The 19,025-nt window shown below is 37.7% G+C and overlaps 1 protein-coding gene across 1 annotated transcript; it reads left to right on the plus strand.

Annotated features, from left to right (window-relative positions):
- The first annotated feature begins 6,902 nt into the window (after nucleotides 1–6,902).
- LOC135267350 (uncharacterized) lies at nucleotides 6,903–18,263 on the plus strand. The gene is made up of 2 exons (XM_064359613.1): nucleotides 6,903–7,115; nucleotides 17,015–18,263. The coding sequence occupies exons 1-2, from the start codon at nucleotides 7,078–7,080 to the stop codon at nucleotides 18,261–18,263; spliced, it is 1,287 nt and encodes a 428-aa protein (XP_064215683.1). The 5' UTR covers nucleotides 6,903–7,077.
- Nucleotides 18,264–19,025: the final 762 nt, after the last annotated feature.

Consider the following 19,025-nt stretch of genomic DNA (forward strand, 5'->3'; position numbering starts at 1 on the left):
TCAACACCCCCTATTCAAGCGGCACTTGACCAACGTCGTTTTGGCTATACTAATCTAGTTAACAGACATGAATTTCAATCGACCAATTCGTTCTTGAAGTTTTGCAACAATTTGTTAACAATTACGCCGAATAAAATAAATTATTCAATTTTATTTGATGACTGGAGTACACTGCATAAAGACTCAACTTTTTGGTACGAAACGTTACGGGAATTTTTGAATAAGATGAAATTTTGATTCTTTCTCGAGTTGTTTACTGATCATCAACGTGCCTTAAATTGGCTCATAAATTCCTTTCTTTTTGAAACGTGACTAGTTAATTTCTAAACAAAATTTTGGATTTAATTTTAGGTTTATCAATAAATTTTGGCTATTTTAAACGAAAGTAAATTAATTATGCTTTTGTGAGAAAATCATTGGATTAGCTGGGCGACTGTGGTGCAGAGCCAGGCCGTCGCCAACCCCCATATCTTTGCATATCCACTTGTTAAAACACATGGCCTTTCGACCACCCAATTTGGCGATTTATAACGTTTTTAACAGTTCTTGGAAAGTTTCGTGGGAACGATAATTTTCTAAACATTTTAATGCTAACAAAGGAATAAATAAGTTAAATTAAAATTTGTTGCAACTTTTGAATTGAAGTTGAATTAATATTGTCAAAGAACTAAACGTTTAAACTGACTCCGAATATTTTGCGCTGGTTAATAAAATAAAATTTTAAATACCGCGATCATCACAGTATGTTAAATGAAAATTATTTTAAAAAAATATTTATTATGTACACTTTGGCTTTAATTTTTATTTTTAAGTTTTGTTTGTTAATTTTCGAGCGGTGTTAAAGACGTCTCTTCTTTTTATGCCCTTGTCTGTCAATCATTTAATTATTTAATGTGCTTTAAAATGAGTTGACGGCTAAAAGACCAGATGAGATCTTATTCCATTTCTAGACCCTTAGAGGTGCTCCTGTTTTTTTTCACTGCGTTATTGCAAGCTAAACAACACTACTGACTGAAAAAGTCATTACCCCTGGGTTACGGTCGTTACATTTTACTAAAAACCATAAAAAACGCGATGTAAACAATGCATTTACATGGCATCAACACGTTTGTAATATTGATGGCGTATCAACGTGGCGGTTCTCCCACTCCTGCACAGAGTTGCGCAACCATGTCTCTTCTAACCATAAGTGAAACCTGTGTCTTCTTCTGCATCAGCTGTCCAAATATATCCTATAAATTGTTTTTTTTTTCTGATCCCAACTGGTGTTTATTTTGATGTATTTCATTCTTATTAGTTCTAGTTCTTAGAAATTTTGTGATGATACTTCTGTCCTTGTTTCCATATAATCCTTTTGTGAAGTTTCTCTTTCTATCAGATGTTCTTCCGACGTAGAAGTACGACATTTTCGAGCGATAATCTCTTTCAAGACATTATTTTGTTGATTTGGAATTAGAGGCATGTGCTTGCCATAATTTTTTAATACTTTCGCAAAGCTATTTTCAGCTTCTGTTTGCATTGCTGTGATGACTTGTAGAGTGTTTGGTTTATTCGCAGCATTTAAACATCACCTTTAGTTGATGGTCATCATGCGGATCATCTTCACCATCCATAATTATTTCATAATTATTATTTCATAATGCCACTGTTCAAGAGGCAAGACATTCGGCTCCCGTCAATTAGAATGACCAGCCTCCAACAAAAAGGCAATAAGATAACAACAAGGCACGGATTTCTCACGACCTTAATCTCCTAACATTCGCAAATTCTCAATTAAATAATCAGCTAAGACAGTTACTGATTTGTCATTTGAGACTGAATTTGCTTTGTTCATAACAGCTTATACATTATCTTATTTATTTATATCACCATTTACATTAATAAAAATCACATTTAATCAACTAACATCAACTAAACACACGTGTTCACGCCAGAATCTGTAGATAATAATCAAAAGATATTGTTGCTGCTGTTAGAGACGTCACTGATAGAAGGTTATCAATAAGAAGTGCTGCAATAACCCATAACATTAAACAATCCACCTTGACGACAGGCTGAACAAGATCAAAAATCGGAGAGCAAAAAAAAACGTGGAAACAGGAGAGTCTCTTACTACTACGCAACCGTCTGAAAATGAAGAAGAGGAATACTATGAAAATAACTACTTGCTGCCAGAGACCACAAATTATACCACCATAGAAAGTAATCCAAAAACCGCATTTCAGTGATTATTTCAGTTCAAATATGCCACCCATCGCCGGCATTATAGAATGGCACTTTGTCTCGTCTGAGCATTTGTCAAGTTCAAGTGATTCCCGATAAAGCTCCAATTCGCGCGAAATATTTGACACATCCTGCTTTTGACAATAAATTGTTTTTCAAAACTTTAAGATATCCTCTGCATATCTTGTTTTGTTGTGTCCTTCCTGTCAAAATTTTGTTAGTTGCGTTTTTTTTTCATTGGTTTAGTTGGTTCGTATTTCGTTGTTCTCCCGTTTAAAAATTGTCATTGTTGATAACTTGACACTTTTAGCAGTTGACCACAGAAGTTGACGAACTACACATAGGAACGCGCGGAATTAAGGAATCACTATTTCAAGACATTTTTTACGAAATGCCCAGGCAGAATATTCATACATTTTTATTAAGGAGGTGGTGATGCCACCCAACAAGTTTTTACCGCAAACCAGTAACATCAATTTTGCGAGTATCTAATGCAAATTTTAAAAATAAATTATAGACTGACGTATCGCAAGCACAGATACAAGATTTGCTCAAAAACTGAAGAGAAAATACCCAACGAACTGGGATAGGAGCACAAAATCGCGTTTGGAATGGATGAAATCTTTAGAAAAATATTCAGAAATCTGAGTTTAAGGAAACCTAAAAACACATGTTTACTATAATTAGAACTGGCTATTAACACTAGAAGCACCAGAGCGGTCAGTTTGATAGTTTTTCAAATTTAAATAAAAATATCTTGAATAATTATCTTTCAAAAAAGTATTTACTTCGCGACTTTTCCTAATTATTAGTCTAGTTTCATCTCCAAACGGTTGAGATATTTACAATAACAATCAATTGAGTTGCGATGTCTACTACCTTACTACCTAAGAGCACCACTGCCATCAAATTGACTACATCGAATGTTTACTGCTTTTCTGGAAACTGTTGCGTTCTACATGTTTCTTAGAATTGTGTTTTATTTCAAAATTATAAAGTGTCCTGAATAGCAAAATTGTACCTAAGTAACCTAACTGGCTCTCAGTTTCTGTTCGTTTGTGGTGTAATCATGTTTTGTCGTATTTGATCTCACATCGAGTTGTTGGAAGAATTGGAGGTATTACAAGAAGATATGTCTAACTGTGATTTACCTTTCAATGATGATGACTCTGACTTCGTGGTAGACATACCCAATATTCAAAAATCAAGTAGCGATTTAGATGAAACAATATCGACTTCGGCTATATTAATTATTATTTGTATCTGCAAGTAAAAAATTACCAAAAAATTAGGGGAGGTACCTTTCGAACGTACAATCAGGCGTGTAAAATGCAATATTTTTTTTATTTAATGAGAAATCGCGATTTTCTTAGGTGCGCGATAAGGTTGCCCCACCTGGTATTTTATGTTACAAACCTGGAGATTATATTGCAATAGACGAACAGTTGTTGCCTATTAAAGCACGATGTACATTACGCAATACATGGTAAACAAGACATATAAATTTGAAACCAAAGCCGACGTAAATTCTAAAATCTAATAAATGGTTTTTCCTTACCTTTAAAAAAAAAGATCAACGTTCGCAAAATCGTACGCTTGGTAAACTATGTGGTTCTAAAACTTATGGAACCATTTTTAAATAAAAGAAGAAACGTTAATACGAACATTTTTTTAGATCAGTAAAACTGGCTAAAGAACTGAAAAAAAGAAAACCGTTTATTGAAAACTTAAAAAAGAGAAATTCCTCTATTCCTGAAACAATCGCGAACAAACTTGTACAGTTCCAACATCTACAAAAATAAAAATTTGAAAGTGACTGTAATCAGATCAAACCAAATAAATATAAAAATATAAAAAAAAATATGTCACTTGAGTTCGATGCATACATGTGTAAAAATAAGCAATAAAAAAAATACCTGAAACACTAAAGTTGTACAATAAAACGAAATTCGGTGTTGATGTTGTAGATCAAACGGCCCGGCAATATTCAACAAAATCCGCTTTAAGAAGGTGGCCACCTCAAGTATTTTTTAATCATAATACCCTTATCAGCAATAAACGCGTCCAGATTATACAAAAAAGTAACAAGCAAAAAGATTAGTAGAAAAGATTTTATCTTCAAATTATGTGAAGAATTACGAGAAGAATTCAGCAATAACAGAAAAACGGCAGCAAGACCTACGATACTACAATCGTCATCCGGAGCATGTAATAAGCGCAGACAATGTCAAGTATCAAAATGCAAAAAAAAGTGCTACTTGCAAAAAAGCAGTATGCGGTATATGTACTGGAAAAGTGCAACAAAACTCTCTTGTGTACTTTACTTGGAGACAAATTAATAAATAAATTTCTTGCTTGTTTTTGACACAAATTATTGCTTCTAGTTACACTCTATAATAAAATATTGTCTGAAAAACGTGTTTTATTATAAAACAGTAAAAGCCAAAGCTTTTAGGTAGGTAAAAATCGTGGTTCTTCTAGTGTAAAATAGTTATTATTGGCTTAAATTTTAGCAGTTGAAATACTGTGACTACAGAAGTTACGATACTTATAAAAATATTGGGAGAACACATCATTCCCTGGGTTAATCTGTTTAAGTTGATGTAAAAAAATGTAATTTTCTCTATATTTTTTGGGTTATTATTGTACCATCTAAGTGAAGATAACGTTTTGAAAATATTAGGGATGACAACTTATAAAAATTTTCGTAAACATCTTAGATCTGGCCAATTAACGAAAGTCTGGTTAGGTCAGGTCAGGTTAGGTCAAGTTTCTTTAATTAAATTACTAAATAAAAATGACGATTTATAAAAAATTTCGTGAATATCTTAGATCGGGCCAATCAACGAAAGTCCAGTCAGACTGGGAAAGATTTTTGTATAAATAAAACAAACCACTTTGAGTAATAGGTCTAAAAGTTACATTGTCAATATTTTTTTTGACGTGGCAGATTGATGCCTTTATGATCAGAAAGAAGAGGATTCATGTCGCAACAGCTGTTAATGTGTGAATAGTTCGTAATTACAGTGTCTAGGCAATTATTTAACCTCGTACATTCATGTACTTCGGCTTCAAAACCAAAACTTTTGATAAAAGCTAAATTTAATTTTATCTAGTTTATTTTTGTTAAAATGAACGTTAAATGTTAAAGTAATCAACAATTAAAACATTCTTTTCCAAAAATTTTATGTTTACAAAAAGTTCGTTTAAAATATCTAAAAAAGTAGTAATATCACCAAAAGAAGATCGGTAAAGACAAATTATTACTAAAGAATGAGTACTTACACCAGTAATCTCGCAATTTATTTCTTTACAAAACATTTGGAGATCCACTTTTTCATATTCAAAATCTGAATGAGCGTTTTACGATCATTCTACTCCTCCGTGGCTAAAAAAATTTCTATTTTGAATTTATTCAACATTAAACTGAGATTATTAAACATTTTCTTAACATGACAGACCCACAAACTAGTGACTTTGTTAATAAAAAAGAATACTACAGAGAACTACAAAAATTTTATTATAGTAAGTAGAAACATAAATTCATCATTAATAAAAAATTAAAAATTAAAGATAGTTGATAGTTGTGCAAATATTTGAAGGGGTGAACATAGAGCCCAAAAGTAAAAATAATTCAAGGTGTCTCATTTTTCGAATTTTTGCAGTTATTGAGATGGATATAGAAAGTTTTATTCCACGAATAAATTTGGGACAAAGCCTTAATTAGAATCAACAAATATTGTAAAAAAATTTGATTCCTGTGGTTGATTTTTCAAAATCTATTATGCTTTAAATAAATAAAAGAAGCAAAAACCGTAATAGAAAAAGGGTCCTTGCTATTAAAAATCAAAAAGTTAGAAAAGTTACATCGGTTTCTTTTTAGATATCAGCAACTTTCATTTTCGCAAACGACAACGACTATTAGCAATGTAAACTAGAGACAAAGTACTTAAAAGACGTAAATAAATATTACATTCCATTATTTCTACAAATTTTCAGACGCTAAAATAGAGATTAGACTCTCCGAATCTCAGAATCTACAAATATTTCGAGCGATAAACCGTACCCCAAATTTTATAAACCAGTTTTTTAAAGATTTCTTCTGATTTCTTTACAAGAATTTCCCCCGATTTCCTTTTATTTCCTTAAGATTTGCGATGATATTTTAAAATAATTTCCTCTGTATTCTCTAACACTCATTCTCTCTGTGTTTTACATGTGGAAATAATTGGATAAGGCAAGTTGAAACATTTTGACTTCTTTTGATCTATCACCCCTTAAGTTATTTGAACAACTATTTCAAAAATAGTTCAAATAAAACAATTTTCAACTGAATCATTATTTTTGTTTTAGCTCAGAAAAATAGCTTGGAGAAACCGTGAACAGTGACAAAAATAGAAAAAATCAACAAAATTTTGCAGGCCTGTAGAGAAGCAAAAAAAAAGAAAAAAAGGACTAATAAGCAACATTATTTTTCGAGAATTTATGAAATTATTGAGATAGGTAGAGAAAAAACTGTTATAAAAAAAAAGAAAAAATAAAGATGAAGAAATCACTTTTATAGTGCCATATGAAGAATTTTTATGAAAAATTTGTTGAAGCTCGTGTAAGCAATGGTCACGGAGGCCGGGATAAAATGATACCACTAAAATATGTCACCAACGGGAAGTTGAGCTTCCTCTTAGGTCGAACACCCTAGCGAGGTTGCAAGCTATTGCTGATATCGGAATTTGCGAATACCGATGAGCAATAGCTAAGTCAGCCTTTCGGTGGTTCGAACTACGGGGTCGCCGTAGAGAAACGTAGAATTCATTCATTCGTTGATAGTCAGTGGAAAGTGACAAAGGGTGACATATGGTCGGTGCCATGAAGAGCTTTATAGCGACTAGAATGTAAGTAAATCTTTACATCACACTAGTGTTAGTTTGGTAGTTAAATATAGACTCTTACAAAAGAAAACTTCCGTTTTGATTATTGTCCCCTGTCCACCCGTCACACACGTGATATTATGGTGGAGGCGCCCCAAGATTTCGGAATTTTAAAATAAAGTTCGTATTAGTATGAAAGATTTATAATTGAAAAATTACCGTGACGTGGAATTCGCCGACGGCACGATCGGTGAATACGAAGCAATATGTTCGCGTAAAAGTTAGGGGTCAGCGAAAATAGGAGTCAATGCCCAAGGGCGAAGAAAGGGAACCGCCACTGACAAGAAGGCGGGCAAAGGAGCACGAGGACGCGCAATTTAAACCGCCATTTCGCAATACCGAAATTTTTGGACAGCAATCGGTACCCCCAACCGGAAGCGTAGAGATAGTGGTGCAAGCGGGAGGTTCATGGAAAACAGTAAGGGAATTGGAGACGATTCTTGAGAGAAGGAAGGACAGAGAGCACGACGAGTCGTCAGGAGAAGAGGACGAAAACGAGGAAAGCGTTAAGGGCACCGAGGAAACAAAAGAGAAACAAGAGACGAAGAACGAAGAAAACGAAGTAATGGCCGACACGACCATCCGCCAGGCTCTGGCTACGGCCAAAACCCCGGCAACGCCAAATTTTTGTCGCCACCTTCCTTCAATCCAGCCACGGTGGATCCAAATACCTTTATACAAACATACAATAGAGTAGCACTGGCGAACGCTTGGGACGACAACTTGAAAATTGCGTACCTTCCGATTTTCCTAGAAAAAGCGGCGTCGGTCTGGTACAATGAGTACACAGGAGAAGCACAAAACGCTACAAAAACGTGGAGGCAATTAGTGGCAGACTTCCTAGAGGAATTCGGACGAGGAAATTCCACGAAAAACGCAAGAATGAGGTTTGAAAGCCGCAAACAGGGAGGGAATGAAGATATAAAATCCTATTATTTCGAGTTATTGTCGCTTCAAGAGGAATATGACCCTCAAATGTCGGATGCGACATTCAGGATGTTTTTCGAAGAGGGTTTGCTGCCACAGTTAGCGGAAACATTTTTAATGTTTAGCGACCCAGAGATGAGGAGGAGAGACATCAAAAATCTTGTCTTCAAAATTAGCGAAGTGAAGAAAAAGTCGCTGATCAACAACATTTCATGCGTTCGTAACAATGAACGACAGAGCGCACCGTCAGCAAACGGAAGCGAACAGGTCACGGACCAGCCACGAGGAAAACCGGAAATGGGAAAATCGGCGACAACAATTCCCAAATACTAGGACCAAGGACGGGAGACCCATCTGTTTTTCTTGTGATAAACCGGGACATTACGCATCGGTTTGCAGAAATCAAGAAAGAAAGAACTTCGAGAGGAACCCGGCTCCCCAGACGAAAAAATGCTTCGTTTGCGGAAAACCTGGACATTTTGCGGCCGTCTGCCGGAACAGGAAGAAGAACGAAGGTAGGAGCGACGGGAAAAATTATGCGGGAAAAGAGTAAGGACGACGTCCGACGTGCGTCCGGATGTCGTCCAAGTCGACAGCATTTTCACAACCGGGACGCCGACAAATATATTATTAAACAGTCAAACGAGAACTTACCGAAGTTCGACTATAATTGTCCTAGCAGCCTCATCCGAAGAGATAACTTACAGGTAGTTTCACTTGTATCTAGGAATGACCACAAATTTTAAAGAACTCTGTGTTACCGACTCCTACTGGGCTCTATTCAATCCTCTGCTGCTAATGTCATTAAGTTGGAAGAACAAGTCACAACCGACCTATATACGGGGTTTCAAATTTGGGATGGGTGGGAGTTATCTCTTCGGATGAGGCTGCTAGGACAATTATAGTCGAACTTCGGTAAATTCTCGTTTGACTGTTTAATTGTCCAGCGCAGCCTCATCCTCAAGATAACTTACAGGTAGAAGTTTAAAGAGAAAGGTTGTGACAACGTAGAAAAGGGGCCCAATAACATCAAAAGTTTATTTGAGCGTCTACATTGTAAAATTAAAGATAAACAAAACATATATTCTTTTAATAACGAAAAGGAAAAAAGGCACATGACTCATTGCATAATTGCCTTGGCAAAATCGGTCTCTGCAGCTAGAGGCAGATTGTAAGTTTTGGCAAAAGTTTGTGACTTTTCGGACCAACCTGCAGTCTTATGGATTACATCCAATGAAATGCCTTTGCGTAAAGCTGCAGATGATGACGCATGTCTAGTTGAATGAGCTGAGAAAATACTAGTATTAATTCCAGTCATAGATAATGTGGTTTTTATCCATTTACTTAATGTTTGTTTATTTGCTGCTTTATGAGGTGATTTTATTGTCAGGAACAGAGAGTCAACATCTTTACGAATCTGAGCAGTCCTCTGGATATAGTCTGATAAGGTTAGAGCAGCACAAACTCCAGGTTGTTCGTTAAAGAAAGGGATTTGAAAGCACGGTTCGTTTTTTGTCAGTAAAGACGTTTTAATGTTTTCTGTTATTCGGATCTGAATTTTGGTATCCATCTTAAGAATATTTGATAATTTAATCAAGGATAGTGTTTGAAAACGATGTCCAGTGATCAGTGCTAACAGCGTGATCAATTTGTACGTGAGTTTTTGCAATGAAAGGTTGGTCTTAGGAAACAAGTTATTCAAAAAATCTAAGACCTTACTGGGATCCCAAGTAAAGTCGTATTTGCGACGTCCCGGGCGAAGTCGCGCTATCTCCTTCAAAAATCGTTTTATGTAAATATTAGTTCCAATATCAGGAATGATTAAAGATAAAGGTGAGCGATGGGAATTAAACGTCCCATAACTATAATTTTTTGAGGTTAATATGTCCTGCAAAAATTGTAGTACCTCATTGGAAGTAGCAGTATAAAGACATTGATTGAACTTTGAACAGAAAAGCCACCAGCTGCTGTATGTGCAGTCATACTGCTTTAAAGTCCCGGTCGACAAAGACTGCAACATTATGAGGATTGATTGTTCGGGTATTTTTCTTCTGAGAAAAAACTTCCCTGACAAAAGTGTGGCAACCAGAGTAAGCCTCAGAGGGTGTTGTTCGTAACTATAAGGAGAAGAAAGTAGATGAGGATTTGCTTCTAAATTTAAAGGGGCTTGAACCAGCAATTTAGATGGTAAGGGAAACCACGGCTGCGATGACCATTTGGGAGCAATTACTATCCCCACTGCTTTATCACATATGATTTTTGTTTAAAACTCTTAAAATGAGACTGAAAGGCGGAAAAGCATAAAAGTAATAATCACTCCAAGAAATAGTAAACGAATCAGTTGCAATACACATATGTGTCACATTTGGTGTTATAAAAGGAAGCAAATAGATCAATTTCAGGTTGACCAAATTTATTTACCACTTTGGTAAATGCCTCTTGTGATAGCGACCACTCTGTTTCTACAGGCAACTTTCGAGATTCCTTGTCTGCTATATCATTACATTCTGAACGAATATACGAGGCGTGTAACCATAAGTTACGATGTTTGCATTATTGCCAAATGTCACGAGCAAGAGAACTTAATTTTGGATATTGTACACTACCCATTTTATTTATATACGACAAAGCTGTAGTGTTATCAGTATGAATAAGAATATTCAGATTCGAACAATTTCTCGCAAAACATCTTAGTCCATGAAAGATTGCTAAAAGTTCTAAAAAATTAATATGTTCCCGCTGTAAGTCCATTGGCCAGTTGCCACTAGCAGATGTGCCCTTACAGTGTGCTCCCCACCCTGTCAAAGAACTATCCGTAAATATTTCTAAATGAAATTCATCATTCCTTATTCTGTTCTTAGATGAAGGAATCGTGTTAGTCCACCAATCGAGATCCTTCAAAGACTGGATGGAAAGCTGCATATATGATTCATAGTTGCCCTTAGAGTTGCTTAAGGCAAGGAATTTATCCCGTTCGAGATGTTTGGTGTATAACCAGCCATACATCACTGCCGGACAAGCAGATGTTAAAGTACCTAAAAGTTGAGCCATTTTCCTAATTTTTAATTTCAAACTTTAATCTGTAAAATTGTCTGTAAAATAGCTTGCTTCTTGTCATGCGGTAATTCTACTGTTAGCTCAGTTGAGTTAAACAAAAAACCTAGAAATTTGCAATTTGTGTTTGGAATTATACAACTTTTATCTTCATTAATAATGAATCCTAAAGATTTTAGTAAAGATAATACTAGGTGAGTATTTCTTAGACCAACTTTATAGTTTTCTGATAAAATTAAAAAATCGTCTAAATAGTTCACACAAAAAACTCCCTCCATACGTAACCAGTTTACAACTGGTTTGATAATTTTTGTGAAAACATAGGGAGCAATCGACAATGCAAAGGGCATGCACACAAACTCAAATAGGTGATTTCTAAATTCAAACTTTAGATATTTCCTAGAGTTTTCGTCAATAGAAATAAGAAAATAAGCATTTATCAAATCAATGGTTGTCATAACCCAGTTCTTTTTTATGAGTTTGGTAACTGTTCGCATATCCTCCATCTTAAAATGGAGAGGATCCAAGTGTTTATTTAATTTTTTTTAAATTCAAGATAAAGCGGTTCTTGCCATTCAATTTTTTGACCAAGAAATAATTTGATATAAATTGGTCAGTGCAAGAGTGACACTTACGAATCACTCCTTCACCTAAAAGTGCATCTATGGAAACCGACATTGCATCCATTTCCTCCTTGTTTAATTTCGCAGGAGATGGTGGTCGATTCTGAATTGGCTCGACTACAAAATGGATTTTAAAAGATTTAACCCATACAAGAACTTTGTGATTATTAGTGATTTTTCGCCATTCAGTCCTGAAGTATGACAATCTACCTGCTATTACCTCTAACGTTTGTTGGTGCGTGAGGGACTGCGACTCCGGTAATTTTTATAACTCTGATACGGTCGAGGATCTCGCCCTTTTTGTTTCAGGTCCCTCGTTGACCGAAACGAGCTCCTCGAGTTTAAAGACCTGGAGGTGGATGGGTAATTAGTTGTTCCTCCCCCCCCTCTTTTTTGACTGATTTTAGGGGTTTTTACTATTAATTTATCTGGTACCGCTTTGAGGTCCTGACTTGACTTTTGTAAAGTCTTTGCAGATTTAATGCGTTCACTTAAGTCCTCTCCAAACAGAAAGTGACCTGGTGTATCTTTCTGGATTATGTCCTTCATAGACTTATTAAGATTTTCTAGATCGGGACATATTAAAGAAAAGATCTGTTAAAATTTTTCCGGAATCTATTAATAATTTTAATAATTCCTCATTTCGGGAACCACTCTCCTTCAGAAGAAGGGTCAAAGCTTCACCTAGTGAGGTGAGACCCACGCCCAATTGAGATTGACCTAAACGTTGATACTTATCCTTCTTGATTTGTATATCGGCTAATGCAGGTAGAATTTCTGGTGCTTTGAGTAATTCGCAATTGATTGGTGTTTGGTATTTCCCCAATAATGCTGTTTTTACCTGAGCATCCAAACCTCGTGTGAGGTTATAGTTCCAACGCACAGTTAGTGCTTCATGAAGGTGAATCTCCTCAGATTTTTCTGATGGGTCATCCCCTAACAAGGCTAAAACCTCTTTTTCGAGGTCGGGTTCCAAGCAAACAAATACATCAGCGGTCTCAGGTTCGCCACCGTTGGTTGGCAGAGAAATAGGGGTCGGGCATCGAGAAAATGTGCCGCGATCAAACCCTTCTGACTCCTTGCTGCTGTGAAGAGGACTTGTTCTTTCCCCACGTTCATGTGTATGACGTGGAGAAAGAGATGTGGAACGACTACGCCTGGTGTGATGTTTCCGGGCGTGACGAGATTTGCGGACTTTCCGTTCCAAATGGCGTAAACGCCTTTCGAGGTCGGATTTGTCTCGATGGCTTCGTCTATGAGCGTCCGTGCTGGAGACAGAACTAGATCGAGAGGAAGATCTGTGCGATTTTCCCATTTTCACACTATGAGTGCATAACGTGATCTAACCTCCAAATTTTTTCAGTACCTATATCTATAAACCGAGTACTTACTGCAACCTAAATGTCTATGACTGTAAAAATAGACCTAAAGCAATTAGGAGAGTAAGAAATTGAACGATATTTTACCTTTTATAAGGGGAAACCGAACGAAAATTAGCAACGCGTGGTCAATTTCCAAGCACAAGGAAACGAATGACATTAGCAGCAGAGGATTGGATAGAGCCCAGTAGGAGTCGGTAACACAGAGTTCTTTAAAATTTGTGGTCATTCCTAGATACAAGTGAAACTACCTGTAAGTTATCTTGAGGATGAGGCTGCGCTGGACAATTAATAACGGGGTATCATAGAGGTAAGAACGTAGACGTCATAATAGACACGGGGTGTAGTAATAATCTTGTAAGTAAAGAGTTAGTAGAGAATAAGTTATCAGATAAGAATAGATTATTTTTAAGGACGGTAGGGAACCACAAAATTCCCACCTTAGGTAAGACAAATTTTGAACTGCATTTAGGTAATAGGAAATTCGAATTCGAGGCAATCGTAGTTGATAAATTGCCAAGTCCGGTAATTTTAGGAGATGCATTTTTAAAGCGCGAAGAGGTCATCATAAACTACGGGAAAAAACGATCCATTTCCCGAGAGCAGGAGTGAAGATAAGAACGAAGTCGGAAAATAGGTCAAAGAGCGATGACACAAACACTACCGTACTACAAACGGAGACGAAAAACGCTGACGACATCAAGAAAATCAAAGTGATGACACAGACAGATGTTGTTCTCAGACCTGGACGGCCGGTAAGAATTAAATTAGGGACAAGTGCCAAACAGGAAGACGGAAAAGATGGCGAATTCATAAAAAATGAACGATTTTTAGTACCTAGGGGACTGCTGATTGGTTTATTAGAAAAAACCAATAACAATCAACTTGAAACAGTACTCACTTCAAGAGCAAACAACTGCATTCGTGTTTATAAGGGAACAACACTGGGATGGTTACAGGAGGAGGCGGGCGATCTACTTGGCGAAAAATTTTTCTTGTACACGTCGATAAAGAAACACAGCGCGAAACCTGATGACCACAACATAAACAGCTGTTTACCGGAGTCAGATAAAAAGAAAATAAACAAACTATTACAGGAATTCTCGGACATTTTTGCGAACTCAACGTCAGATTTGGGTAAAACAAATTTAGTAGAACACGAAATTGATGTACAAGGAGCCAAACCCATTAAGTGTAAGCCATACAGGGTATCACACACAGAACGCGAAATTATTAACGACCAAATTAACGAAATGTTGGAAAACAAAATAATCGAACCGAGCACGAGTCCGTGGGGATTTCCAGTGGTACTGACGAAAAAAAAAAGACGGAAAAATGAGGTTTTGCGTCGACTATCGGAAGTTAAATGAAGTGACGAAGAAATGCAACTATCCCATTCCCAACATAGACGACGTAATGACCTACATCGGGCACGACAGTCAATACTACTCAACCCTGGACTTAACAAGCGGATATTGGCAGGTAGCCGTCAAAGAAGAGTGTAAAGAGTACACAGCATTTATCGCTCAGGGTCAAGGTCAGTATCAATTTAACGTCATGCCATTCGGTCTTTGTTGCGCACCAGGAACTTTCCAAGCTCTTATGGACAAACTTTTTTCGGATATGAAGTGGAAGGACATCCTAATCTATTTAGATTACATCATCATTTTTTCGAAGACCGTTGAGGAACACATCGAAAAATTAAAAAGGGTATTTCAGAGGCTTCGAGAAGCAGGACTGACGTTAAAACCAAGTAAGTGCCATTATCTGAAAAAGGAAATCGAAATACTAGGGTTTAAAGTGAACGCTGAGGGCATCAGCGTGGACCAGAATAAAATAAACGGCATTGCAAATATGCCGACGCCAAAATCAGTCAAGGAGGTCCAACGATTTTTAGGAATGTGCAACTACTACCGCAAATTTATTAAGAATTTCTCAGCCATTGCTCGCCCACTACATGAAGTAACAAAAAGAAAACTGAAATTCGAGTGGAGTGAGGAACAGGAACAGGCGTTCAACATGCTAAAGGAGAAAATGACGACAACACCAGTTCTTCGAAGATTTGACCCGAACAAGGATTGCGAATTAAGAGTAGACGCCAGTCTGCAGGGGCTCGGAGCAGTTTTATTACAGGTGGAAGAAGACCAACAAAGCCACCCTATCACTTTCGTTAGCCGCAGCCTAACAAAGAACGAGAGGAATTTGGGAATTACAGAAATAGAATGTTTGGGGTGACATTTAGTACACGGTAGACACGTAAAAATTGTCACAGATCATAGCGCAATTCGCTGGTTAAAATCAATCAAAGATCCAACTGGAAAACTAGCAAGATGGGCCATAAAATTATCAGAATTTCAGTACACCGTGGTTCATCGAAGCGGGTCAAAACACAAGGATGCTGATTGCTTGTCAAGGAATCCGGTAGCCGAAGGGAACGAAGCCGATGAGGTCGATTGCGAAGAAATCCCAACTTACCTCGTGAAACCAGACGAGTTGAGACAACTTCAGCTAGAGGACGATGAACTAAAGGAATTAATAACCGCAGTGGAAAACGACAATGACACAAATATCCCAATAGGGACAAGAAGAAGGGCAAAAAATTTTTCTCTTATAGATGGGGTGCTATATAAGAAAAACACTCGCGAAGTCGGAAGAGATCACCTACTCGCAATTCCAAAATCTTTAATAGGGGAAATCTTATATAACCACCACAGTGATCCACTAAGCGGACATTTAGGGACAACTAAAACGTTGGAAAAAATTCGAGAAAGATACTTCTGGACTGGACAACAAAAAGATGAGGAAAAATTTGTTAGGGGATGTCCGGATTGCCAGTCTCGAAAAGGTAAAGATTTCAAAAAAGGAGCAGGATTGCTACAACCAATTCCTGTGGGGACAATTTGGTCAATGCTTTCGGTAGATCTCTTAGGACCATTTCCCAAATCGCAATCAGGAAATACGATGGTAATTGTCTGCACAGAATATGTTTCCAGATATGCAATTGCAGGAGCCATCAAGGACGGTTCAGCAAAGAGCGTCTCAAGATTCATATTCGAAAATGTAATTACCATTTATGGAGCACCGCGTTGTTTTTTGAGTGACAGGGGAACAGTGTTTCGGAGCCAAATGGTAACCGAATTATTGAAATTTATGGGCGTGGTGAAGGACTTATACACAACAGCGTACAGACCACAAACAAACGGACTCGTTGAAAAATACAACAAAACATTAGCGGGTATGTTAGCCATTTTTACCGGGACTGACCAGCGAGATTGGGACGAATACGTAAAACCCACAACGTTCGGGTACAATACAAGCGTACAGGCAACTACGGGGTACCCACCCTATTTAGTATTGTTCGGAAGACTTCCCACATTGCCGACGGAGGCAAATTTATTGGCAATGCAAGTGGAGAACAAGGACATCATTGAAATTCGGGAAAAACTGCTCGCAATTCAAGCGCAAGCGGCGGCAAATATCACCAAACGGCAAGGATACGACAAGGACCGGTACGACTCCTTTCATCGACATGTGGACTTTTCAGTGGGAGAACAAGTAAAGATGTTCGTACCAAGGCGAAAAATAGGAAAAAGTCCCAAATTGATGTGCCGATGGTTTGGGCCGTACACAGTGGTGAAAAAAGTAAGTGATGTCAACTACGAATTGGAGCTTGGTACGAAAAAGAAGCCAAAACGCGAAGTTGCTCACGTCAGTCGGATTTTGAAATATCACGACCCATGGACTTCTCCGACTCAGGGCCCGTGAGAAAAAAAATCTGTGTAATTAATAGTGGGTAAGATAGGTTAAGAAACTAATTAAGGGATAAGGGTAGTTTTAGGAAAATAATGAATTAAAAAAATTAAAATGTATCTTCTTGCAGATTTTTTATTCTTCCCATGACCATGTCTCTAGCAGAGGAAGTCGAAATCAGTACAGGGGTGTACTGGAAAAAGTTACCAGAGACAATTAATTATGAAGCCACCATTCCCCTTACCTATTCGACGAGCTGGAGGTCAAACATGAAGACAGAAAGTGAAATTAACCCGATCAACTATTGTAGCAGAGGAGAAGGAAAAGTCGGATGTAAAATAATCGATGAGATGGGGAGACTTTCGACCATCTATGAGAGGGAACGTTCAATGTTGGGACAAATGGTGGACAGTCAGGTTAAAGCGGGCCACCAAACAAACACAAGATTTCAAAGGGCGCTGGACTTCATAGCAAGTTCATTCGAATGGTGTTGCGGGTTTGCGACACAACAAAAATTTAATAAGTTGGCAATGACAGAAGGCGAATTAGCACAACACGTGGAAGAAATCCAACGAGGATTAAGCGAAACCTTGAAAAACATGGGTAAGGAGTCACACGAATTTGCAGCGTACCAGAAAGAAGCAGCGACCGCTTTTGAAAAGGCGGAGAAAAGGATGCACATAATCGAAAAACTGGCAATGGACATGACAAACAACAACAACATTCACATGGAGGAGGACGAAAAATTAATCACAGCGGCGGTCTACAACACCTATCTAAATTTAAAAAGGACCTTGAACAACTTAAGGACGATGGAAGAAAACGAAATTGCGACCGCCTGTAAACAACACTTGATACCTCAGACCATCTTACCACCAGCAATTTTGAGAAAAGACCTACAGAAATTAGCCCTACACATCCAGCAACACGATCAGGAACTGGCCATTCCTATGAGTAACATCTGGATGTTATACACGCTACCGATAAGTGATTGCACACTGACTGGAGGAAACATAACCATACAAGCACGAATCCCAATCAGAAGAAAAGATTACACCTGGACTCTGTATGAGTTAAGTGCACCTTTCGCCTGGTACAACCACACTTGCAGGATTCAACATGAGAGCACATATGTCGCAATTTCGAACGGGAAGAAAATAGAGACGAGAACAATCTCCGGTGTGAGCCTGCACCACTGTCGACCTTTTGAAAATAAATTGTGTTTCCTACCGAGGTTTTCGGCCGATTCGATTCATGGGCCGACGTGCGTAAGAAAATTAATCTCAGGGGGGTCAATCGAAGAATTAGGAAGTCATTGTCCTATGACATGCAACAGATCACAAAGATCACAGAGATCGAAGATGAAATATTTATCATGACTCATATTGACGAAAAAGCCAGTATTCGCTGTAACGCACATGAAACCACAATCGGACCTACAAGCGACAAAATTCAACCGGGAGCAAGAAAAATTCACGTGCCCTGTCATTGTACACTTAATTCAAGGGAAGAAGTCTTAATTGAAAAAAAATACCCATGCATAGAGCAGGAAGTGAAGGAAGTATCCGTAGTCCACGTGATACCGGCAATATGGTCCTCGCTTGGTTCACTTGTATTAGGTGAATTTAGGCAGAAGGACCAATTAAGATTTAAGAACGTAAGCCAATGTCTCAACTCGAATTGGACTCTCACCGTTCCCCATCTCAATCTGACATCAACAGCAAATCGAGTGGAAGAGATAAGAGAACAGCTGAATAATCATAACATCGACCATCAGTTCAGCGCCACATACGCTTTGCACGGTGATACGATTTTACTGATTTGGAACACGGTCCTGTCAGTGTTCGTGGCATACTTGGTGTTAAAAAGGAATCCAGGAGGGATAATAATTGCCCCCACTCCAGAAGTGCACGCTTGGGGTGAGGAGAGCCAATTGGGTCACGAAGTGGTTCTCGTGCTCATGCACATAGCATTATTAACCTTTCTTATTTATATATTAGCAAAAATTAATAAGTTGTGCTGCAGGAAAAGAAATTCAAAAGAGGCAAACTCTCGGCAAGGGTCAAAAATTCGAGAAGAAGAAGGTAGCGCGAGTTCGGAGGAAAATGAAGTACTTTCTCCAAGGCCAAGAGTGAACCACA

This window comes from Tribolium castaneum, chromosome 11, assembly GCF_031307605.1.
Source record: "Tribolium castaneum strain GA2 chromosome 11, icTriCast1.1, whole genome shotgun sequence".
In the NCBI taxonomy this organism is placed as follows: Eukaryota; Metazoa; Arthropoda; class Insecta; order Coleoptera; family Tenebrionidae; genus Tribolium; species Tribolium castaneum.